The 27,947-nt window shown below is 37.3% G+C and overlaps 1 protein-coding gene across 3 annotated transcripts in view; it reads right to left on the reverse strand.

The window, feature by feature from the left end:
• Positions 1 to 27,947, reverse strand: part of LOC106878350 (acidic mammalian chitinase) — a 74,365-nt gene that overhangs the window by 45,874 nt on the left and 544 nt on the right. Inside the window, exon 1 of one of the 3 annotated variants that reach the window (XM_089355550.1) lies at positions 3,809 to 4,095. The exons of 1 other annotated variant lie outside the window; for it this stretch is intronic. In XM_089355550.1, the coding sequence (XP_089211676.1) occupies positions 3,809 to 4,080 (272 nt within the window). In that variant the 5' untranslated portion in view covers positions 4,081 to 4,095. Of the gene's footprint in view, positions 1 to 3,808; positions 4,096 to 27,947 lie in introns of those variants that run through there. One more of the 3 variants, XM_052969766.2, reaches the window with a different exon arrangement.

Genomic DNA, 27,947 nt, shown 5'->3' on the forward strand with positions numbered 1-27,947 from the left:
AGACGTTATCGAATTTTTTTTTCTTATAATTGAAGAAATTTGAGCTATAGTTACTCGCATATATGTACATATACTTCGCAAAGAAAGGCAAAATTTGCACACAAGCAAATTTGTGCACACTGAAAGCAGAAAAAAAACAGAGAGCACGACTGGATATGAGATGCTTTAATCCGAAATGCGATAAATCGTTTTATCTGAGGTTAAAACAATTTCGTTGGCCAAAACTTCCACCTGTTTTATCAAAATGGTCGTATAACCCAGGGGTTTTCAAATTGTGGTCCGCAAGGACAAGATAGGGGGTCCGTGGACAGCAAATATTTTTTATGGGAAATTTGATTTTATATATGTTTTTTAATCGAAATCTTGTAATTGACAATAAACCTATTTGTTAAATAAATGTAAAAATATATGTTATTTTAAGCAAATATTTATGTATAAATTTCGTAAGCGTTTATAAGGGGGTAAAGCCTGAAATATAAAAGAGTCCGCAAGTCAAAAAGTTTGAAAGGACATGGTATAACCAAATATTTAATCTTTGGATTTTGCGTCTAATACATTACTAGTAGTAATATTTCCTCCAAGCTTTCATTTTACCAGTTAGGTCTCCAAGAGTAATAAATAATTTTTATGTTGTAGGGCAAAGCGAAGATGATGAAAGGTGTCAACGGTTTAAACAAATGATTCCATTAATGATATTAATTGGTAATAGTTCAAACACCAGAATAAATTTTCACTCATTGAGGAAAAAGAGAAGTCAAGCGTTTCAGGCAGAACAACACTTGAACGGAGATGAAATGTCAACTAGTGATGAAGGAAGGACAAATGAGATGGGATGATAGATAGATAGATAGGAAGTGAGAGATACAGAGCTAGATGGGGGATGGATGGACGAGAGAGTGACAGACACATGGGTAGATAGATAGATAGATAGGAAAAGAGGGATACAGGGCTAGATGGGGGTGGATGGATGAGCGAAAGGGAGAGAGAGAGACAGCTAGGTACATGGGTAGATAGATAGATAGATAGGAAGAGAGAGATACAGAGCTAGATGGGGGATGGATGGACGAGAGAGTGACAGACATTTGGGTAGATAGATAGATAGATAGATGAGAGGGTGTTACGGAGAAGTGGAAAGAGGTAACAATTGTTATTAGAGTGGGAGGATAAAGCGGTCAGAGCTAGGAGGACTTGCATCAACGTCAAAGTATGTGCAAACTGAAAAGTACTATTGATATTGGTTATGTAGAGGTCAAGGTGATTCCATGAATGTAACGGACGCGCGAGCGCTAAATCATATATTTGATGATAGAAAAAAAAATCAAAACAATAGATAAATGAAAAAGATAGGTTTGTATAGTACAGGGTGGTAATATCTACATACACCACGGATACATATTTGTATGTATGCATGTATGTATGTAAGTATACACTATATATATATATATATATATATATACACACACACAAATGTATATTTATTTATATATACATATGTATATGTACATATATATTTATACACACACTTATATTAGTGTATGTATATATATATATATACATATATATATATATATATATATATATATATATATATATATATATATATATATATATATATATATATATATATATATATATATGTATGTATGCAGCACAGAATTTTGTCAGTGAACAGGTCGCGGTCTCAAAGCGACGAAAATATTTTGACAAATTAAATTTAAATGTTGAAGTGAATCTAACGGATTTTGTGTGTTATTTTAAATGGCTTATAAACACCTTCCACGCTGCAATTGTTTTCGTTCCAGCACACGATCTCAGATCAGGTCACTAGCTATGCAAGTACATATCTCTCTCTCTCTCTCTCTCTCTCTCTCTCTCTCTCTCTCTGTATATATATATATATATATATATATATATATATATATATATATATATATATATATACATACATATATAGAGAGAAAGAGAGACAGACAGACAGACAGACAGACAGAGAGGAAGAGAGAGTTGTTTTTAACTTTCACATTTCTTTAACGTTTTAGCGTAACATTCATTCGTTCTTTTTTATTATAGTAAATTAAAACGTGGTTTCCATTTAGTTTATTTATCTAATTCACCTAGTTCCTTCTTTTGTCGGTTTCCTTTACTGGACTACGACCATGCTGGAGCAATCTCTTTAAGATTTTTTTAATCGATTATATCGACTCCACTACTTATTCTATTAATATCCATTTAGGAAACCGCTATCGGGGACATAAATACAAACAACAACTGTGTGCTGTGTATGACTGTGTATTTGTGTGTGTGTGTGTGTGTGTCCAACTATTCTTTCATTTATTTATCTTATTTCATCCAAGCGATGTGTGGATTTAGCGGCGTGACATGTTATGTTGTTGGTGGTAGCTGCTGTGTTGTTTGAGTCGTGTGTTACCGTTGTTTTGTGTCCGTATCCCTGGTATTGCTGCAATTCATCTTCCCCTATTGCATCGATTTTGTGGTGAGTGTCCCTTTTGTTTGTGTGTCGGCGTCGTGTCTGTAATATTATTTGTTGTAGCTGCTGTTATGGTTGTGTACCCCACACCTCTTTCTTGCTGCATCGATTTGGTGTGACGTTTGTCGATGTTGTAGTTTGTCGGCGATGCCTTTTTCTTTTGCTATGTTAATTTGTTTAGTTGATGTTGGTTATTGCTTCTATCGTTGTGTAACTGTTGTTGTCTCTATTGTTGTTAACATAGTTGTCTGACTTATAAAGTCCCCCCAAAGGCCAACAACAACACTGTCTGAAATCCTCTCGGGTCATCTCGACCAACCCATCGCGCAAATATCATAACGTCGCTGCCACCACCACAACTCACCCACCACTTACAACAGTAGCAAGAACACAACCCGCAACATCAAAACTCTCAGAGCCACCAACAACTCCCGCTAACAACACATTAATAACACCATTACCCATAATTAAAACTTACATAACTAGCAACACAACTCGAAACAACTGAACACTACCACTAGAGGATTATCTCTACACGCTGTCTCGCAGTCTGTTAGAAATAGCAGTCAAAGTCCCTCATATCACTATACCTTATTGACTGAATGAAAACGGAGAACATAGAAAATGTTGTCGGAGATTTACGAAATAATGGGGAGATTGAGGCTGAGACAACATCGACCGTATGTATGTTCAAATATGTGGAGCTCGCTGAATAACAACAGCGTTACTAAATAAGCTATACGACCGTCAATACTACACCACAAACAACAATACCGCCACGACCACCACTGTCCATACAAACAAGAACACCCGTGCAAACTAAACCAGTCTGGCTACTTAAGAAACCTTAAGAATTTGAAATGAAAGCAACAAGAATTGACAATTAAATGACAACCAAAGAAGTGTTCAGTAGTACATGTGTGTTTATATGTGTGCGTGTGCGTGTGTGTGTGTGTTATGCACACTTTTCCTAGATTCAACCGGTGGGATATGACCATGCTGGAGCAGTCATCACAAATATATTTGCGTGTTTGCGCGAGTTTATAATTTGTATGTATGTGAGTGCATGCGAGTGTAACTGGCATGTTAGTATCTACAATTTGTATGTTTGCATATTTATGTGAATGCGTGTATTTTGTATTTCTATATCTATAATTTATATTTGTGTGTGTGTGTGTGTAATTTATATTTGTGGATAGATAGATAGATAGAGAGCTGTCAATATCTGATTATGTACGTGTAAAAAAACTGGGTGTTTCTTTATCATTGTTTTGTTTTTTGCCTTTTAGTTTTTTTTTCTAGGTCCCTGTATGGTCCTACCTTGAGAAGATGACATCGTCTGTGTGAGAAAAGGGTGGAAAGATTCCAAGTGAAGAGAAGTAACGTCCGTCTGTGGAAATACAGAGAAGCGATGCACACTTCACGCCTGGAAGGGAAAAAGAGTTGAATCTGATAGAAAGAAAGAAAGCGTAGACAAGAAAGAATAGAAGAAGAAAGTGTGAAGAGAGTGAAGGAAGAGAATGAGAGAGAGGGGGAGAAGGGGAGAGAAGAGAAAGCAGAAAGGCGTGAAAGAGAAATACTGAATTGGGCATCGATAGAGAGAAAGAAAGAGTGAGAGTAAGAGATAAAGAAAGTGTGAGAGTAAGAGTCAAAGAAACATGGGTGAGGTTGGAGAAAAATAGATTAAATAAATAGGCAAATAGATAGAGATAAAAGAAAGGGCATGAGAAAGAGGTTATGAGGTAGGTAGGTAACTAAGTAGGTAGACGGATGGATAGACAAGCAAATAACTTAGATACTTTGTATAAATAATGAGCCAGACACAACAAACGGTTGACACATTAACACGTACCACTATAAGAAGGGATTCATACACACACACATATATATACATCCTGGCACTCTGTCGATTATGACGATGATGGTTCCAGTTGATCCGATCAACGGAACAGTCTACTCGTGAAATTAGCGTGCAAGTGGCTTAATATTCCATAGACACGCGTACCTTAACGTAGTTCTCGGGGATATTCCACTACCCTTTGAATACTCATTTTTTTTTTCCACATTAGGAAATGTGAAATAAAATGTTTTGCTCAAGGACACGACGCGAGGTATTGAACTCACGACTTTAGGATCTTGAGCCGAATACTCTACCCACTTATCCACTTGCCTTTACACACACACACACACACACACACACACACATACATATATATAAATATATATATATATAGTGAGAGAGAGAAGAATATATATACGTATATATATATATATATATATATATATATGCACATACACACGCATATATTTTACATTGGCGCAGGCTTGACTATGTAGGTAACATGTTCGCTTTGCAACCACATGGTATTAACTTCAGTCCCGCTGCACAGCTGCTTGGGTAAGTGTCTTTTACCATAGCCCCCGGCTGACCAATTCCGGGTAAATTTTTTGAGTAACACCTGCACGATGTTCACTAATTAAAAAAAAAAAGGTGGGGATTTTTTGCGTGGAATCAAGTACCCTGACCTCCTAATATGCTGCAAATCCCTTATTTAGGTTCGGAAAAATGGGGGGGGGGACCTCCCCTGTCCCGGAAATATTGAAATTTGTTTTTTTTAATGAATTCCTGTCACCTCCTAATATGCTGCAAAACCATTTTTGGGGTTCGAAAAACGCGGTGGAGTGAGGTGAAAGCCTCGGAAATTCCCCACCCCCATTGATCTTTTCACTAAGGAAAAAAAAAAACACTCGGATTTTTTGCGTGGAATCAAGTACCCTGACCTCCTAATTTGCTGCAAATCTATTTTGGTTCGAAAAAAAGGGGGAGCGAGGGGAAGGACTCCAGGGTACTTGATTCTACACAAAATATCCGAGTTCTTTTTTTTCTTAGTGAAAATCGTGCTGGTGCAAAGATCAATGGGGAATAGGGGGATTTCCGAGGCTTCTACCTCACCCTACCCCGTTTTTCGGATCCCCAAAAGGGTTTTGCAGCATATTAGGAGGTCACAGGAATTCATTCAACGAAAAAAGAAAAAAAAATTTCCAATGATTTCGGGACGGAGGAGGGGTCGCTCCCCACCTTTTCCCTGAACCATAATAAAGGATTTGCAGCATATTAGGTCAGAGTACTTGATTCCATGCAAAAAATCCGAGTTTTTTTTTTTTTTCTTAGTGAAAATGGTGCGGGTGTTACTCAAAACATTTAACCAATTCCTTTTTGAGTGAATTTGGTTCACGGAAACTGTATCGAAGCCCGTCGAATATGTACGCGTTTGAACGCGCGTGCAAGCGTATGTGTTTGTCTCTGTATACATGCGTCTTAATGTGCACATGTGTGTGTGTGTTTGTGTACACTGAAGCTTGACAACAAGCGTTCGTTTGTTTGCGTCCCTGCAACTTAGCGGTTCGACAACAGACGATAGAATAAATACCAGACTTTAAAAATATGTGCTGCGGTCGACTTGTTCGACAAAAGCCTTCATTGTGGCATCCCACCACAGCATAGCCGCTGTCCAATGAATGAAAGGCGTAAAAGTTATCATGTGTGTGTGTGAAGGACTTATAATCCTTTAAGGGATGCTAGCATCCTAGTTCTCTGGTTTATATAAGTGTTCAATGAAAGATACATTTATTAGTTTGCATGTTAATTTCTCCATTTTCTTCCTTTTCTCATACGCGCGCACACACACACACACATATATATGACAAAAAACCTGTCAATGAACTGACTCTTTCACCCTTTCTGATTTATGACTGGCTGTTCGCACACTAGTTTAGGCCCGTCACCAGACTTTGGTGCCCGGGGGTGCTACAGAATATTCTGGGTGGGTACTAATTTGTAATAATGCTAAGATGGGGTTTCGAAATACGAGTATCATTGTAAATCTGAAGGTGCACAATTGAATTGTGAGGAGGAAGTGCCCTCCAGTGCATCCGCTTAGCGACAGACATGCAGAAGTCGATATACTTATTATTTGTTATCTCCACTGTGACTAGTATTGTAGTTGTTGTTGCTGCTGCTAAGGTCCTCGGTATTGAGTTTGCAGGGCTTTGGGTTCATCTCTGTTTCATTCCTGCTCTGCTTTGAGTGTACATGTATGTAAGCGGTTGCGAGTGTGAACAAGTGTATATTTGTATTTGCCGATCTACATGTATGAAAGGACATGGCCTCCACTGTCGATCTTTCTATTTCTTTAATCCATTCTACAACTCGTCGTCCTGTTTTTTTTTTTTTTTTCGCCACTCCATTGATATTGGAGGAAATTTGCGCAATTAGGATATATTCTAGGCAAACTTAACACTATATTTTGTATTTCTTGTCAAAACACCGATTAGGTACGATGAAATTTTATAATTTCACCAATGTGCAATCCTGTCAGTTGATTTAACGAAATGCGTGTTTTATAAAGCTTATAACTCCAAATGTTTGCTGTATTTTATTAATACTATATATATATATATATATATATATATATATATATATATATATAGAGAGAGAGAGAGAGAGAGAGAGAGAGCAGTCGCCATATTTCATTCCAAAACGGACAACTCTGAAGAGCGGAGGGTTACATTATCGGACTGTTACGTAACACTCCGTTGAACCCCTAGCGCGAAACTGATTGTTAAGATTGGCTGTAATGGGTATATAACACTGTACACTTCGACTAATATATATATATATATATATATATATATATATATATATATATATTATATATATGTGTGTGTGTATGTATGTATGTGTATATATATATATATATATATATATATATATATATATATATATATAGAGAGAGAGAGAGAGAGAGAGAGAGAGATAGATAGATAGATAGATAGATAGATAGATAGATAGATTGCTGAGTTTACTCGCGGATCAGCGACACTTGTGAAACTCAGAGTAGGAAAAGATAAAAATCTCAGTACTACATCGTTGTCTCAGGATTGAACTGACTAGCCTGACTAAAAGTATAGAAATACGACTTATTTGCTAATTCTAAACTTCAGTCTGACTTAAACTGTTTTTAAGTGAATATTATTTGAGTTGAAAACAAATTATACCCAAAGTATATCATTATACTGTCAAGATAGGATTTATTATTAAGGAAATTTGTTTTCTTTAATTGGATGTACTGCACTCACCAAGCATACCCAGAATATACGCCCATTTCATGTGTGTGTGTGTGTGTGTGTGTGTGTGTGTGTATGTGTGTGTGTGGGTGTGTGTGTGTGTGTGTGTGTGTGTGAGTGTTTAATATACTTAAATATGTATGTTACATATATATTTACAAATATAACATACACGCACACATGCTTATGTACATGCACACAGTACAAACGAGAACTAGGACCAAGATTTTCTTGCGTGCCACTTAGCAAGTGATAGGTGCCGTGTACGGAACTTTCGGTCTTTGATTCACGCTGTAACTTCTACCAATGCCCTTCCAAATAAACTTGCACTTCATTCCAGAAACTTCGAGGAAGCTTTAGAGTGATGCGCAAGCACTCGGCAGTAAGCTAAAGAAGACGATTGTGTCATTCCTCCTCTAGACAGGATGTTTATTTTATTGACCCGAGAAAAATTAAAAGTAGATTCAACATCAGCAGGATTTGAACCTGAACCGTACATCAATGAAATCAACTGAGTAAAAATATAGTTCACTATTAGGAAGGGTGTAAACCGGGTCTGTGTCAGTTTAAAGAGCGGGTGAGAGAGAGAGAGAGAGTAGAGTGTTGTTCAGCCTTAGGCCAGTCTCGGTCGAGTAGAACTCTAATTGAAGTTGTTCCAGTTGTGACCATCTTTACTTTTTTTTAATGCAGGGAATCCAAGAGCACGCATCCAAGAGCGACGTGTCCGTTTTTAAATTGTTGGGGCATGATTTGAGGAAGATTTGGCTGTTATTTCCTAGCAGGTCGAATGACCACGTAGAGCAGGTTTGGGTAACCTTTGGGCTGCATGAAACATGGTCTACGATCAGGCGAGTCACACGACTAAAAATAATGCAGGCATTTTTTTTGTTTCTTTTTTCGTTAGGCAAGCCATTCAGAAAGTTCTGCGGGCCGCAGTTTGCCCACGACTGACGTAGAGACTTGTTGAAAGATAAGTATAATTGAGCGGATATGAGACAGAAAACAGAAGAAAAAAGAATTAGATCAAAACGTAAATGGGTATGTAGAAGTGGAAAGGGTGCTGAAACTATTGGGTAGATTTTGTTACAAGTGAGTCAACGGCAAAATGGAGTGAGTGAAATAACAAGCGCATGTGTATGGTGTAATATGTATGAAGTGAAAGCGACGAGAGAGTGAGAGAAAGAAAGAGGCAGAGGGAGAAATGTGAATGATAGAAAATATTAAGAACTCGGTTAGATTAGAATGATGGATGAAAGAGAGGAGATACTATTGGGTTAATAAACTGAAAGCGAGTGCGGTAAAGTGCAGCGGATGAGATGATAGTAAGAGGTAGCAAGAGAAGGGTAATATTGAAAATCTAGATAGGTAAGACTGAATAGATAAGCATAGAAGGATGAAAGACTGTCCTCGGACCGACAGCAAGAAATTTTGAGTTACGACTTATAGAAACTTATCTTTAAATAAATTGTTATTTCGCTCTACAATACAGTTTTGAATTTTTTTTTTTATTTCTTACTTAATTGAAACCCATACCAGTGAGAAACCACTTCACACACGGACACATACATACTGATAGATAGATAGATAGATAGATAGATAGATAGATAGATAGATAGATAGATAGATAGATAGATAGGTAGGTAGGTAGATAGGTAAGTATATAGATAGATAGATAGATAGATAGATAGATAAGTACGTATGTAGGTAGGTAGACAGACAGATAGATAGATAGATAGGTAAGTAGGTAGATAGATAGATAGATAGATAGATAGATAGATAGATAGGTAGGTATGTAGGTAGGTAGACAGATAGATAGATACACACACACACACGCACATATACGCCTATGGGAAGAGAGACTGATATAGACAGATTGGTAGGTAGGTAGATAGATAGATAGATAGATAGATAGATAGACAGACAACGGTTTTAAAGAGATAGGGAGAAAGTGAGAAGAGAGATTTAGATGAGAAAGATGTAAAAAAAATTATTGTGTTGCTTGGTGAAGAAAGAAGAGGCGGAAATAAAAAGTAAAAATAAATTATATCGGTTATGTAGAGTATACGAGTAGAAAACGTGAGAGATATTATGTGCAGTGGTTTTAACGACAGAAACAAGAGAGAAGACAGAAAAGCGAGAGGATAGGATTGTTGTTAGACAGAAACAGAGGCAGTCAGATAGGGGTAAAGTACACAAAATATTGCATAACCGGATACAATGAAGAAACGAAGTCTCAAACTCATGTTACAGCACGCACGCACACACTCACACACACGGACATATACTTTCTCACTCGCACACATATACTCTCTCTCTCTCACACACTTACAGAACATACACAAACGTATGTATATATATATATATATATATATATATATATATATATATGCATATATACAAACTCGGACGCGTGATTATGTAGATTATATATATATATATATATATATATATATATATGTACACTCACACACACGCACATGCATATAGTCGGCTGCGTGTGTGTGTATGTGTGTGTACATATGCATCAATGAACACTTATCAACATTAAGAAGCGGAAAAGAAGAACGTGTCTGTGCGGTTATGGTGTGTGTGTGTGTATGGGGGGGGGGGGAACCTGTCTAGTTCGCTTTCCTCAGAGCTGAGAGTGACTTCTCTCATTGAATTTCCCCCCCCCCCCCAGTGATCGATAAAATAAAGTACAAATATACAGTTTGGGTTGTTTGAATTGACCTTGCACTCATTCAGAACACTATGATGTCTGATTTTTGTCAGCCTTCGCAGATTTTCATAATTACTAATCAAATACTATTAATTTTACTATTGTTTAACCCCAAATCAGCCCTTATTGAGCAGGCCTATGATTAATTGCTATCAAACCGTGATCACCCCTCACTATTATATTTACAATATCTGTATTTACAATATCTGTATTTACAATATATCCAATACAGTACTTCCTTTTTATTGTTTTCCTTTTCTTTAAAGACAATTAAGGTGTGGTTTAATAGTGATTTGGTTGCTATTTCTAGCAAGTCGAATTGCTCCTACGTTGGCTCGTATATATGAATGTTATTTGTCATAACTTACAAAATGTATTGTAACTTATATCCGGTTATCCGATTGAGTAAAATCATATGATTATGAGTTTACTCATATTATTATGGTGTGGTGACAAACTCCCATCGATCGGGTCCTCAGTGTGCAAATAGAGGAATGACACGTAGATATACAGGCTGGATGCAAATACTCAATAAATAGTTCCGGACAAAATCACAAGTTGCCCTTTGACAAGGCATAGCACTCGTTAGCCACCCTGCCAGGGTCATAGTGAAATACTAAAGCCCTGAAAAGAACTGAAATGTTATTATCGTTGGAAAGCTGGATATTAGTAGGGAATGGAAAATAATTTGATTTTAGATTTCTTCCCACTTCACAGCACAAATTACATTTTTATGAATTTTGGTCTGGAAAACCTGTCAGTTTGACGGGCATTATTACAATCGTCTATAGCAGTGGTTCTCAACCTGGGTTCAAAAAGCCCTTGGGAATCCGTATAAGATTATGTTGTTAAAATTTAACTGCAATAAATTAGTTATACGTTTATAATACACTAGTGGAGGCGCAATGGCCCATTGGTTCGGGCAGCGGACTCGTAGGATCGCGGTTTCGATTCCCAGACCGGGCGTTGTGAATGTTTATTGAGCGAAAACGCCTAAAGTTCCACGAGGCTCCGGCAGGGGATGGTGGCGAACCCTGCTGTACTCTTTCACCACAACTTTCTCTCACTCTTTCTTCCTTTTTCTGTTGCACCTGTATTTCAAAGGGCCAACTTTGTCACACTGTGTCACGCTGAATCTCCTCGAGAACTACATTAAGGGTACACGTGTCTGTGGAGTGCTCAGCCACTTGCACGTTAATTTCACGAGCAGGCTGTTCCGTTGATGGGATCAACTGGAACCCTCGTCGTCGTAACCGGCGGAGTGCCAACTACATAATACACTAAATATTTTAGCAATTTTTTATTATACAATTCTCAATAATATTTAATTATAAAGATATATGATTTTTTTTTTTCAACATCGAATGGCTAGGAGGATCCCCCAAGTAAAGTAGGAGTCAAAGGTACAAAAAAAAAATGATCGAGAAACACTGTTCTATAGGAACTGTGACCATAGACAAGAAATTAACGATCAAAAGACATTTGTCCGAGCAAGCTCGACCAGATGATGACGACGATGACGACGAAAATCATAATGTTAAAGTAGGTGCGCCAGACGATAATACTTTTTATAGTTACAACAAATTACTATAGCTTTTGGAAACTATGTCTTTCTCATTATCCAATTTGACAATCATACAAAACCATAACTGGCACACACTGTACGTTGTTTATAGAAATATGCTATTGAAATGTATCAATCCGTATAGAAGAAAATAGGAAAAAGGTATATATCAAGGTATATATTTCAGTTTAGGTATTCGAGTTTCAAAATTTTTTTTTTTTACTTCATGTAAAACGAAAAATTTTATTTCATTTTATTTCCGGACTTCGTAAAACTGTATTACGTTATGAGTCATTGGTAATTCTCATTTACTGATTATGCACTTCAAATATTTTCTTACAAAAATTTCCCATGTAACTAAATATGTACAGAAATGCTACCAATAGACATAACACACGCACACACACACACATTTGCTCAACATTATATATATATATATATATATATATATGTATATATGGCATTATGATGCATCCTTTAGAGAGGGCCCCCAATAAGATTTTGAGAGGGTCCATGAAGCAAAATAGTCCCCAGTGTTCAACTGGTATTTAATCTTGGCAAGGTGTCAGCCGCAATAGCTAGAGATTAAGAAAAAGTTGTTATTCCTCAAAATGGTTGCGGAATTACATCTCGCTTCTTCCGTCCCAGATCTCACCACAATAGCTTCAAACTTCTTTCCTCAGGTGATGTGGGTCTTTTGTTGCCACACGTACCCAAGGCATTTTTGTACTTTGCTCTCAGGAGCAGTATGTTACCGTGCATCTTGCAATATTTTCTATATGGAGGGTTTAGAGCTACCCTTCTGCCATCTCTTTTTACAATTTTATTTACCAATTTTGATTCTTCTTCGTCTATGAGGAAACTTGTGCCATATTTCCCGCCGCTGACACAAAAGACGCAGAGGCTTTGTTTCATTTCTTTTGTGTTGCTGTTGTTGTTGTCACTGCTGCTGCTGTTGCCGTTGTTTTTCTTGCTGTCGACACCAAAAGTGTTGACGTTGCATAGAGACAAGACATTTTTACCTCGGTGACGACGTCATTAAGTTTAGGCCATTCGATATTCATATTCTCAATTCTTTCCTCATTCTCAATTTTTCTCAACAAGGAGCACATTTCTTTGTCGAACATTATGATGGCTTCTTTATCAGCCACCTTTAAATAATTACAGAAAATTGCAAAATATTTGTTTTTACCGAAACCAGATCAAATTCAAAAATCATTGAAGCCCAACCCCTGCAAAGCAGGTGGTGTTTCTACACAAAAATGCTATCTGCACAGTTCAGACAATCTCGAAATGTAATGGTAATAATAGAAATGAAAAGATGGGACCTTAGAAGGCCGAAAAAGATTACAAACACTTTTTCAACTTACAGAGCACCAAATTTCTGTGGTGGCCATAATAATAATAATAATAATAATAATAATAATAATAATAATAATAATAATTGCCCAGATGCAGTACCAGGCAGTAGCTCTCATGGCATCTGATCTTAATTGATTGGAAGTGTTATCATGTACATTGTTTTGTCTTTGTATAAAAGATGGGCTGCTTAATACCACAGATTTGCTTGTCAGTTGTTTGACCTTAACCAGTTGAGCATGTCCCTTGGTGGCTGACGATATGTGCATCTCTGATCATGAGCAGAAGTAGTAGGGGAGCATCATAGCTATGTGTTGAGAGGAATTCTTTGGGGTTTGAATAATTCACCTTTGGAAACATGGGTGTTTTGCTCAACATCTTTAAACAAATCTTATTCTGGGGCATTTTGAGCGGGATAGGCTACTCGACCTGAAGAAAATTCTAACTGGGCCTCACCTGCAAGGTCATGCGCTGTTTATCTTGATATGAGATCACCATGTCGCGCACATATGGTTATGATGCATGTGCCTGGTGTACCCTTATCAGACGGGTAGTCATAATGGGTATAATGGGCTTCGTATATTTTACCCCAGTGTCACTTTGATGGCATGCACTGCTCTCTCACTCAATAATTATAATAATAACAATTTCTTTATAGACTACAACAGGTTTACATCAAGGAAGACATCATGGATGACACAGGTCAAAAATTGAATGTGTGTATGTATGTGGGTGCAAGGTTGATATCTCATGTTGTACTCCACTGTAGTGGAGTGTGGAACTAACTACTTAGCCTGTTCTTTGGTAACACGTCACGTTTTATTATGCCGTACACTCATACATATACATGTACATACACGCATGCATGTACACACACACACACAGAAAAACTTTTAGGTCAACAAATGTTAAAGGTTAACTTCTTGACCTATAAGAAAGTCAAAGACAAATGAAATACGCAGAGAGACAACCCAATCATGTTGCTTCCATAAAATATAATTTAAAAAGGAAAAACAAAACCAACAACATTCAAAATTAAACAAAACTGAAAACAAATTTTATAATTCTTGAAAGGTTTAGGTTGGTGAAAGATTACAAAAATGTCTTGGAAACAATTTGGTGAACTCAGTTCTATATTAAGAGATGGGGAATTATGTACATTATTTACATTTCACAGATATTTCTCCTCATCTTATTTGTTTGTTGTTAACACATTTCGGCTGATATGCTCTCCTACCTTCTTCAGGTGTCTTGGGGAAATTTCGAACCTGGATTCTCATTCCTAAGGTATTTTTCGATGTTATTCTTATTGTTGTTCAGGACACTGCTTGAAATCGAACTCGGATTCTTGGGGTTAGTAGCCCGCGCTCGTAACCACTACGCCATATGCACATGGGCAATTCTGGTGTGAATTTTAGGGCTTATAAATCTAATATTTTCCTATCCTTCCTTAATACCGGTTCCCATATGCTGCTCATATCAGCATTCGGTCTGCTTAGGAGGCTGCTGTGTCCTAGCATATGTGCTGCTTCTTTTAGTTTCCGTATTTTCCAGTAGTGTTCTCTGTCTATTATTTTAACTTTATCCCACAGGGGGAGGTGGTCTCCATTTTTCCATACATTATCAGCTATACCTGATTTATCAATATCTCCTCGTGTCACAGCTTTGCGATGTTAGTCTACCCTTATTTTGAGGGGTGGCACGTTTCGCCTTTGTATAACCTATCACAGCTGCATGGGATGGAGTACACGCAGTCTTTGGTCATATTCTCTTCTATTGGTGGCTTTATTCGAAGGAGATATTTGCGAAGTGTTGTATTACTCTTGAATACTGTCCTGTTGTCATATGGGCCACATATCTTTTGTATCTTTTCGGAGAGGCCTTTCACATAGGGCAGACTATGGACAGTTTATTGGCCTCATTCTCTCTCTTCTTCATAATTGGAGTGGAGTATACTTTTGGGGTAATTGTTGCTTAACAGATCGTTATTGAGCTTGATCATTTCTTCGTGTTGTGTATCACGATCGCTACTTATATTCTTTGCACAATGTTTTAGGCATTGAGCAATCCCTCTCTTTACGCTGTATAGATGGTGGGAATTGAAGTTGAGGTATCATCCAGTAAAGGTCGACTTGCGGTATACGGATGTCATGAATCCATACTTGGTGCGTGTTATTGATACGTCCAGGAATGCCAGCTGATTGTCTTTTCCCTTTTCCATTTTGAACTGTATAGATGGCTTTATTGAGTTCACATGATCTAACAGCACTTGGACATCTTCCTAGTGGGGGCCAGAGTATAAAGGTGTCATCAACATATCGTAGCCATAAGCTTGGTTTTAGTGGTGTTGATCCTAAAGCCAAATTCTCAAAGTATTCCATGTTTATATTGGCTATTACCGGTGATAATGGCGAACCCATAGCTAAACCCTTCTCTTGTCGATATATATCACTGTCCATACTGAAGTAGGTAGTTTCTACACAGAAAGTCAACATTTCCATCAAGTTTCTTATTGGTATACTAGTGCGTTCTTTTAGACGGGTGTTTGTCACTAGTTTTTCTTGTATCACTGATAGTGCTTCACTAGTTGGGACTTTGGTGAACAGGCTTATCACATCTAGACTCACCGTCTGGATGGATTCAATAGGAGTATCTTTGATCAGTTCTGTGAAGTGGGTGGAATTCTTCACGTACGATGTTGACTTTCTTGCTAATGGACTGATTATATCCACAAGGAAGCGGTTCAGTGGATGACATGCTGAACCTCTACAGCCCACTATAGGTCTTAATGGAATACCATCCTTGTGATTCCAAGATTCCGAGTTCGATTCCAAGCAGTAACCTGAACAATAACAACAACAACAACAACAACAACAACAACAACAACAATAATAATAATAATAATAATAATAATAATAATAATAATAATAATAATAATAACAACAACATCGAAAAATACCTTTGGAATGAGAACCCAGGTTCGAAATTTCCCCAAGACACCTGATGAAGGCTGGAGGGTATATCAGCCGAAACGTTGTGTTAACAACAAACAAAATGAGGACAAATATCCGTCGAATGTAAATAATGTAGATAATGTAAATAATTTGGTGAACTGTTGTGAATTATGATGATTTGATGGATTAACTTTATTCTAACACCATATTTTTGGCAGAAATTCATGTCTGTGTTTCAATAAATTTTGAAGATTACCAGATAGCTCTTATGGATGAGTTTACAATTTTTTTCCCCCACTGAGATTTTCAGGTGTTTTGTTGGTCATTGGTAACCCTAAATACTCATCGTCTTAAACTGACACTTCATCTGTGTTTGCTGGAAAATTTGTGAGTAACTTGAAAAATATGTACCCAAAGCATCATGAAGCATTTTGAGGGTTTGGTAGCAGATTTGAGGGCAGTGAATTAGTAGAGTCATTGCAGGTCAAACAAAATGTTTTGTGGTATTTAGTGAAGGTACTTAACATTGGGAGTTTAAATCTCATCAAGGCTAACTCAGCATTTCATCCTTTCAGGGTCAATAATGTGAAAGAGTAGTCCAGTTTAGGGGTTGATTAATTGATTAACCCTAACCATGGCTGGATTTAGATCTAGTGGGTTTCCTGGGTCAATAGGTTTTGGCCCCACAAATTTGCTAATCCAAAAAATAATGATAGATTAAATCTAGGACCCTAAATAGTTTAAAGAGACACCAAAACTTAAAAAGAGCCTCAGCAGATTCAGAGAGACTGAACGGCTTTTTAAATCTAAAAGGGCCCTATATATCAGAAGAGGGCTCAATAAATTTAAATTAAGTCTACTGGATTAAAAAAAATATTAACCAAAAAAATTACAAATTATATAATTATTGGAAGTGTGTTTTTTAATTTTTAACTCTAAGCTTTAGGTTACTCTGAGTTAAAAAAGTCCCCAATGCTTTGGGTCCCAATGCTTTGGGCTCCCATGCTTAGGAGGCACTGGACCATGGCCCATATGGACCCATCTGTCCCTGCCCCAACCCCTAAAATTTCTGGCTTTGTATCTTAAATTAGAAACGATTATTAATCTGATCTTGTGTACAATGGCTTATCAGATTCATTAAGGAGTCAGACAAAACTCTTTACAGCGTTCAATTACTATTCTTAATGTTCTCAGTTTAAATCCTGCCATGGTCAACATTGCCTTTCGTCCCTCTGGGTTTGACAAAACAAAAGACCAATCAAGCGCACAGACCAAAATAATTAACTTTTTCTTTGCCACAAATTCCTGGCCTTGTACCTACATCAGAAATTATTATTATTATGTTGGTATTTAAGACAACATAAAGCAGCAGAATGATTAGCATGCCGGACAAAATGCTTAGCAGCATTTCTTCCAGCTCTATATTCTGAGTTCAAACTCAGTTGAAGTTAACTTTGCCTTTCGTTCTTTCAGAATTGATAAAATAAGAACCAGTCAAGCACTGGGGTTGATTACAATGATCAGCACCCATCCCTCAAAACTTCAGGTTTCATCATCATCATCATCATCATCATCATCATCATCATCATCATCATCGTTTAATGTCCACTTTCCATACTGCCATGGGTTGGATGGTTTGACTGAGGGCCGGCGAACCAGATGGCTGCACCAGGCTCCAATCTGATCTGGCAGAGTTTCAACAGCTGGATGCCCTTCCTAATGCCAACCACTCTGAGAGTGTAGCGGATGCTTTTACGTGCCACCGGCACGAGGGCCAGTCAGGTGGTACTGGCAATGGCCACACTCAAATGGTGTTTTTTTATGTGCCGCCTGCACAGGAGCCAGTCCAGTAGGACTGGCAACGACCTCACTCAAATGTTGTTTTTCACATGCCACCGGCACAAGTGCCAGTAAGGCGACACTGGTAACAATGAGCATTTCATGCCAATAAGAAGAAATAATTTTGTTGGTGTTTAGAAACAACTTAACAAAAAGAGCTTATATAAAATCACCTGGGAAGGGTTTGATTCTTTATCTGAAATTTTAAAACATGTGGTTTTCAATATCACAGAATATATCACTAGAAGTGGTGTCAGATGGGCTGGTATTCATAGAAGTGTTGATGAACTTCTCATCATTATTGAGAAAGCCATGATAATTTGATGTGTAGGTGGTTATGATAATTTGATGCATTGGAATAAGCAGGTAGAACAGTCATTGTTTAAAATGAATAGGATTCATCATATATGTGTGACACATGTGTCTCTGGATGTCAACAAATGAATGTATGTGTGTGTGCGTGCATGCGCATGTTTTTTGTTTATGTGTGTGTGGGGGGGTGTGCTTGCATATGTGTGTATGTATATGTGTGTATTCATTTATTCTTTTATTCTTTTACTTGTTTCAGTGATTTGACTGTGGCCATGCTGGAGCACCACCTTTAGTCGAACAAATTGACCCTAGGACTTATTCTTTGTAAGCCTTGTACTTAATTTATCGGTCTCTTATTGCCGAACCGCTAAGTTACGGGAGCGTGAACACACCAGCATTGGTTGTCAAGTGTGTGTGAGTGTGTGTGTGTCTGTGTACACATAGATAGATAGATAGATAGATAGATAGATAGATAGATAGATAGATAGATAGATAGATGCTTTACCTTCTTACTTATTTACTAGTGCATGATGTGTTTTATGTCCGGCATACGTAATACTTTATATAGGTGTATATTAGGAAAAAAAAAACTTGAAAGAAGATGAAACAACATTGAAATAAAAGAAACATTTAATAGATCTAAATGCATATTGGTTTTATTTGCTTTTATTTCTGTATTTAGCATTATATACAGTGAACCACAGAGAGGAAATTTTGACAATAAATTTGTATACAATATTTATGGCAAATTTAACATTTTCTTAACTGGGCGTGCCTGTAAGATCCTCTCGGTATAATAAATTGACTTTGACCAGCAAAAATCTTTACAACTGATGGATCTCCGACTCTACTGAAAGCAAATGTAACTATGTGTGAAGATGTTTGTAGTATTGTAAAGAGAATAAAATCAAACAAAGGAAAATGAATATTTATTCACAAGTTTTCTTAAGTGAAATGAAAGGAACAGAGTTACTTCATTAGCTCATGTAACCCTTTTGCTATTCTCTCAATCACCTTAGTAGGGTCCACTGAGAAGCAGCATAACGAAACTGATGCTATTTTGGTTACAAGCTTTATAGCCAAGTATCTTTCTCCTATGAGAGCTGTCCTCCCCACGGCCTCCCTTTTTTTTTTTCTCTATTCTTGGGAAATTTATTTAATCCATAGCTGGCACCATGAGAGGTACTACAGCAGCAGATCAGAATAGACTTGGAAGTAATGGCAATTAAGAGGTAACTTCATACTCTCTACTACTTCAGAATTCCTGAACTGGATTTCCACTGCCAAATGCAGTTTAATGTCCTACCTAGAACATACATACATACATACATACATACATATGGACGGCCAGACGGACAGACAGAGTGAGAGAAGAGTGGGGGGAGTTGCAAATCAAACCAGACGTTATCTTACAACGAGACAGAGCTATTATAGTGACTAGAGTCCTTCCACAAAGGAAGGAAATAATTATTTATGAAGAGACGAAAGTTCCATCACTGGAATTGGCTAGCATCACACACTCACACACACACACACACACACACACACACGTATGAATATATATATATATATATATATATATATTTATATATACACAGTCTTTATATATATATATATATATATATATATATATAACCTTTATATATTTATATAAACCTTATATAACCTTTATATATATATATAATCTTTATATATATAATCTTCTTTTTTTCAAAGACCCTTCATTTGTGATGTCTATAAATAAAGTAAAGCATATGTGTATCTGTTCAGCCATGCATGTATTGCTCAGCAACTGAAACTATGGTGGGTCTAGGGAATGTCTACTTTCCTATGTCTATGTTAATGTAATCTGCTGTTCTAACCTAGCAACTTCAAAGATAATATTTTCTTTAACTTACTGAGGGACTCACATATTTACACACACACACACACACACACACACACACACACACACACACACACACACACACACACACACACATATATATATATATATATATATATATATTCACAATGAGAATGGATATTTTCTTTAAATTATTGAGGGGATTCACATGTTATATATATATATATATATATATATATATATATATATGTTGTTGTACTTGGGGATGGTCATATTGCCAGTTTAGCCAATAAAAACACACGCACTGTATATTTGGTGTTAATTTGCTTCAGCTTTATATTACATTAATCTTAATCTTATTTCGGCCAGAGTTCTTTCGTCACACTTCTGTGACCTCATCAGTGGTCCTTTGTTTCCTTCTTTCTTATGTGTGTCTCACCTTGCTAACTATCAGCCATTTTGTATTTTGTATTCCTATTGTATGTGTCTATGCATGCGTGTCCTTCAATGTGTCTGTGTCTTTTGTAAGTGCATGTGTGTATGGGGAGTGTCTGTATCACCTATATACTCTGTTAATACGTGTTCGTTTGTATTTGTTTTTATTTATTTATTTGTTCATGTGTGTTTTTTTTTGTGTTTAATTAAATTTTGTTAACGTATGTAGTATTTAATTCCATTTGTTTATCTATGTATTGTATTATACTTTGTTCATATTATTATTGGTTTATGGGTAACATGTTGTCACATGCTGTGGTTTGTGGTTTGTTAGTGGTGTGTGTTAGTGTTCCATTCTAGTTTCCTATTCAGGCTAGGTTTCTCTTCTATTATGTGTGTAGCTTCAGTAATTTGTCTAAGTGCTGCATCACTGCTATGTGTAGATAAGATTTTAATTTCTATGTTGTTGATTGAGCCTCTATGTTCTTGCTCAGCGTGCTGGTACAGAACTGATGAGTTCTTCCCTTCCTTAAGTTCCCTCCAATGTTCGTTTGCCCGCTCCCCTATGCTCCTTGCTGTTTCGCCTACATATGTCATTGTCTTATTTCTGCATCGTCCCTCTGTACATCTTATACTATAGACCACATTTCTGGTTATGTATGTATGTCTATATGTATATATATGTGTGTGTGTGTGTGTGTATATATATATATATATATATATATATATGTGTGTGTGTGTGTGTGTGTGTGTGTGTGTGTGTGTGTGTGTGTATACACACGTACATATGTAGATATATATATTCACAAGGAAATTTGATATTCATAGACTTTCAGAAATACGATCTGTAAAACTATCAGTCTCTGATATAAAGTAATTTCTAATAGCCTGTCCCTATTGATGAGCTTGTCACTGGTTGGTTATATGTATGTGAGGTTGTGTGTGAATGATATAGGGTGACCCCCCCTCCCCCCGAAAAAAAATAGAAATGTGCTGGCCTTAAACTTCAGTCTGTGTTCCATCATTCTGTTTGAATAAAAGTCATGTTCTTTTCAAAATATACTCCAAATGGCTTACATCATACAAACACTTGCATACGTCGTGCAAAATTATCAATTACTTGAACACATTCCTCTTTAGGGATTTCCCTGATTTCTACCATGATTGCTGCCTTCAGTTCACCAATCGTTTGAGGGTTGTTCTGGTAAACATTATCCTTGAGATACCCCACAGATAAAAATCTGGGTGGGGTTTCAAGTTCGGTGAATGTAGTGTCCTCTCAATGTCACACTTACTGCTGATCATTCTCTCCTGAAATCACTCTCTCAACCATTTGATATTCGATGTGGGAGTCATTTGATGTGGGAGACATTTAATAGTAACTTTTATTTCACTGCACAAGTAATGTTGAGATTAGTAATGAATTATAATCTTTCAACATCAGGTCAACACATATGAAGGACTAATTATGTGACATTCATAATTAGTTGATTACAAAAGTTTTGTACTGTCAAGACAGGAGAAAATATACATAGTAGATTCATTTTAGCCGGATAAATAAAAATATCCATGCTGAGCAAACAGTCATGAAACCATTATTACAAAGGCAAGAGAATGCATGCAGCTGGTTCACAGGTTAATACAGACTCTGGAAATTGGTGCTAAAAACTAGCACTTATATAATTTTTGATGGGAAAAGGTTGAGAAAGATCTAGATTGAGCTATCACATGAAGTTTGGCTGCTAATTGGTCAATAACTCAGCCTCTCACATGAACAAGCCATTGTTAGGACATGACAATAACTTCATTATTAGATTTTGAGTCTCGTAACAAGTTTAGTAAACTTCAGGATTGAGACTACAGTGAAATTTGATATCTAACTATCTATAAATCTGTCTCTCTCTCTCTCTCTCTCTCTCTCTCTCTCTCTCTCTCTCTCTCTCTCTCTCTCTCTCTCTCTCTCTCTCTCTCTCTCTCTCTCTCTCTCTCTATCTATCTATCTATCTATCTATCTATCTATATATTTGTATGTATGTATATATATATATATATATATTTATATATTTAAAATCTGGTCATGGAGTGACCAATGATTTTGTATTCATGAAAGCTACAATCTTGTGGACTCGATACAAAGACTCATCAGACTCTATACAAAGACAAATTTAAGTTTTCACTTTGCAGAGGTGGAGAAATGCTACGATAAAATAGTCAAACAGCTATCAGAGAAACAGTTACTGAGGATGGGTTATCTCCCCTGGGTCAAAGGATAAATGTGTGCCATGTGTGACACCTCAAAACTCAAGGAATCCCATATGATATCAGGTGGAAGATCATAGAATAATCTGGCCCATATATTAATGGGAGCAGGTGCTGCAAAATCTGCATTGCAGAATGAACCAAAATTCTTAAAAACTAAGCTAAGCCTGGCGCATTAAATAACCATAAAGAAATTTTCTCAAAATGTGTTCATTTCAAGTGCTGCCTACTGCAAAACTGAGTCTCCCTATTTTTTGCTTAGGTTAATAAGAGACCTTAACGAAATAGATCCTAGCTTCTATTTATCTTCTGGTCCAAGCATTTCTCCACTTTCGTGAAGTGAAAACTTACATTTGTCTTTGTATAGATTCTGATGAGCTGTCCACAAAACTGTAGCTTTCATGGATACAAAACTATTGGCTGCTCTATGACCAGACTTTAACTTTATGTTTAATACATACTGAGAAGACCCGGCAAATAAAGTGAGATCGCAGCTGTAGCCTATACCAGTGTCACATAACCAGCCCATTTAAAAGTACACTTGAATTGTTAGGCGATATGCTGTGCTTGAGAAAACCTATTGAGTCAAGTAAAATTGAAATCAGAATTGAAATTGTAGTCATGGCCGATGCCAGTGCTGCTTGACTGGCACTCATGTTGGTGACACGTTATAAGCACCATCTGAACGTGATCAATACCAGTACCCACTGACTAACTCCTGTGCCGGTGGCACATAAACAACACCATTCAAATGTGGTCGATGCCAGTGGCATGTAAAAAGCACCCTCTACACTTTCAGAGCAGTTAACGTTAGGAAGGGCCTCCAGCTGTAGAAGCCTTGCCAGATAAGACTGGAGCCTGGTGCAGCCTACTAGCTTGCCAGTCCTCAGTCAAAATGTCCAACCCATACCAGCATGGAAAGCAGACATTAAATGATGGTGATGATGATGCTCTATTCTTTAGAGTGTGCTTCTTATTCTGATAGATGTTATATTGACTATATCATTATCATCATCATCAACATCATCGTTTAACGTCCGTTTTCCATGCTAGCATGGGTTGGACGGTTCAACTGGGGTCTGGGAAGCCAGGAGGCTGCACCAGAGTCCAGTCTGATCTGGCAGTGTTTCTACATCTGGATGCCCTTCCTAATGCCAACCATTCCGAGAGTGTGGTGGGTGCTTTTTATGTGCCACCAGCACAGGGGCCAGAGGAAGCTGGCAATGACCACGATCGGTTGGTGCTTTTTATGTGCCACCAGCACAGGGGCCAGAGGAAGCTGGTAATGACGACGATCGGTTGGTGCTTTTTATGTGCCACCAGCACAGGGGCCAGAGGAAGCTGGCAATGACCACGATCGGTTGGTGCTTTTTATGTGCCACTGGCACGGAAGCCAGTCAGGGCAGTGCTGGCATCGGCCATGTTTGGATGGTGCTTGTTACGTGCCACCGGCACAGGGATCACAACTACAATTTCCATTTGGTTTTTATTTTGATGTTGATATACTTGACTCAATTGGTCTCCTCAAACACAGCAAGTCGCCCTATTATCCAAGGTACTTTTGAGTGGGCTAGGACTCGTTATGCTACACTGGTGTAGGTTACAGCTGTAAATTCACTTTATTTGCCGGGTCTTCGCAGTCGCAGCATATCTCCAGAGGTCTTGGTCTTTCGTCATTGCCTATGTGAGGCCCATATGTTTCTTTACTTTCTGAGTTCAAATCTCAACAGGTCCAACTTTGTTTTTATCTTTATTTTGGCAGTGGGGGTGGGGTGCATAAAATATATATCAATGAATTATTGTGCTCGTTTTAATTAACTATTCTTTTTTGCCATCTCCTCCTCATTCTCCTCCTTTATACAATTTGAGGCCTTGTCTCAGTATAAACAAGAACAGTTATGTAGTAAATTCATGTTCCAGAGTGCAATAGGCTGTTGGAGGCACCATCAAACACATTGTCTTCCTATTGCTTTTTCCAAACTCATGTGGTGGTCATGGTGGTTGTGGTAGGAGGTAAGGGACTGAGAGTTCAACAATGCAAACAAATAAGCAAATTATCAGTTTATACAATGATACTATTATTTACTGAAGCACAATGCTTCTTCTTATGGCAACCTTTTATAATGAGCATTGAAGGTCAAGACCCTCTCCCAGGAACATAGCACAATCCTAAGCCTAGGACACACAGTCTGTTGCAATTCTCTCTAAATAACAATAACAGATCTCTGAATTAAATATTTACAAATGCCTACAGTTAGCCATTTGTCTGACACAGTGTTCACTTGAGATTATTGAGTATAATATATTCTTCATATCAATCTATTTGTCATCTGGTTCAACGGAATTAACTCTAACTGACCCATATATGCCTTTAGCAGAATCCATTATGTTTCAAGAATTCAGATCGGGTCTCCGGTCTATAGATAATTCCCCTCTTCCTCCAGCTAGTCTAGAAGGTTCTGAAAAAGGTCATGAGCATTGTTCTTCCTCTGATGAAGCAATAAAAGATAATTCTTAAAATGACATAATTCCACAAATATATGTATAATTAGAAATAAAAGTGTTGGACAAAAATGACTTGCAGTATTTGTCTTGAATCTTTACATCTTGAGTTCAAACCCCACCAAGATTAATCTTCCCTTTTACCTCTCCAGAGTAAATAAAATAAATTACCAATCAAATACTGAGTTCATTTAGTATGAAAACTGCTCTTTCCACAAAATTTCAGACCTTCAGCCTATTACTAGAAAACATTATTAGAAATAAAGAAATGCTTCAAATAAACAACTGAAGTGTTCAACCTGTGTGTGTGTGTATATCAGAAGTCCAGACTTCATATCCTGTTACCACCATTGTGCTGTGTTTATCACTAAAATACCTACTTCCTCAACAATGTAGTCCATTTAAATGTAAGTGTGTACCAATGAAATATAAAGGTTATTGACTCTTATATTTTCTCACTTCACTCATTGTTTGTATCCTGTTTTCAGAAAAGGTACACTGTTTTCAGAAAAGGTACATATCATAAATAGTGACTAAAAGGGGTTAACAAACCGGAAGAGCATGTGACCAAAATATTTGCCTCAGAGAACCAGTTCAACTAATTTCATCAAAGAAAAATGCGTACAGCATGGAGAAACATTGAGTTTACTAAATCTCATTTAAATGTCCAAGGCAAACCAAGCCAATGGTAAAGCTGCTTTGTGGTCCTTTGATCTGCTAAGAATAGCAACCAAATCTCCCTCAAATCATACCCTACTAACTTCAATAAAGAAGAAAGGATATATTAGACTATGTAGTCACTGATCTTCAAAAAGATGGGATGGTCAGAGTTGTAATTTCTTTAATCCAATGGTGTTTCCTGTATGAAGGCAAGCATGCAGTCAATGCAGTCCATGCTAGAGACACAGACTCAATACAAATGCTAGATCAGATTGGAGCCTGGTGCAGCCATCTGGCTTGCCAGTCCTCAGTCAAATCATCCAACCCATGCTAGCATGGAAAGCGGACGTTAAATGATAATGATGATGATAATTAATTCTACTAAAAATTCTTTAAGGCAGTGCTCCAGCATGGCTACAGCCTAATTACTGAAACAAGTAAAAGGTGAAAGATTCTACTTTAAATTCTTATTTAGCAACATATTTCTGCAGGAGGGAAAAAAATGAAAAAGGATTAAAAAAAATAAAAGATTATGTTATCAAGAAAAATCCCCAGAATTACTTCAACAAGGAAACAAAATAAGAAAAAAAAAAGTGATGTGGTGTGGTGGTGAATTAATAAGCAAAAGATAAAGTGGTGGAGTAACAGGGTATACCCCAGCAGTCTTAATGGCATGTTTGGCAGTGCCTTATGGATATAATTAGAATGGCATTGCCTCAGAAAATGGCCAGCAACACTCACTACAACAACCACATCCACTTCACTACAACAACCACATCCACTTCACTGCAACAACCACCCCAACCTCTTGGGCTCACTTCTCGGACAGGCCACTGTCATCTTGATTTTGTGGAGGAAATCAGCAGTGTGAAGCCTAAGAATACCTGGGGCCTCAACAACGACCAGTACAACAGATAGTAGCTGATCAGGCCCTGGTATATTCGTCTTTTATCTTTCACTTGTTTCGGTCATTGGACTGTGGCCATGCTGGGGCACCACCTTGAAGAATCTTTAGTCAAATGAATTGACTCTAATGGTGTTTTTTTTTTTTTTTAAGCTTGATACTTAATCTATCAGTATCTTCTACTGAAATGCTAGGTTACAGGGATGTAAACACACCAACACAAGTTGATAAGTGGTGATTGAGGGCACAAAGACAGACAAACAGACAAACACACACACACACACACATACATACACATGTACATATATATATATATATATATATATATATATATATATATATATATATATATATATACACACACACACACACACACACACACACACACACACACACACACACAACAGGTTTTTTTCAGTTTCTGTCTACCAAATCTACCCACAAGGTGTCGGTCAGTCTGAGACACTTGCCCAAGGTGCCACACAGTAGAACTGAACCTGAAACCATGTGGTTACAAAGCACTTTTCTAACCACACAGCTACACCTGTGCCCCATATATTAACTTTTGTTAACATTTATTAAGAAATGCTGCTAAGCATTTGGTCTGATGCTCTAACAATTATGCCACCTCATTGCTTTAACATTAATATTTAGATTAAATTTTGCTATAGGCATAGACATGGCTGTATGATTAGAAGCTTGCTTCTTAACTACATAGTTCTCGGTTCAGTCACACTGTGTGGCACCTTGGTCAGGTGTTTACTACTATAACCTCAGACTGATGAAAGCTTTGCAAGTGGATTTGGTCGATGGAAATTGAAAGAGGCCCATCATACATATAAGTTTATATATGTATGTATATGTGCCTTTATGTTTGTCTAGTTCTCGGTTCAGTCACACTGTGTGGCACCTTGGTTAGGTGTTTACTACTATAACCTCAGACTGATGAAAGCTTTGCGAGTGAATTTGGTCGATGGAA

The sequence above is a fragment of the Octopus bimaculoides genome, chromosome 7 (genome assembly GCF_046866305.1).
Source record: "Octopus bimaculoides isolate indiv1 chromosome 7, ASM4686630v1, whole genome shotgun sequence".
In the NCBI taxonomy this organism is placed as follows: Eukaryota; Metazoa; Mollusca; class Cephalopoda; order Octopoda; family Octopodidae; genus Octopus; species Octopus bimaculoides.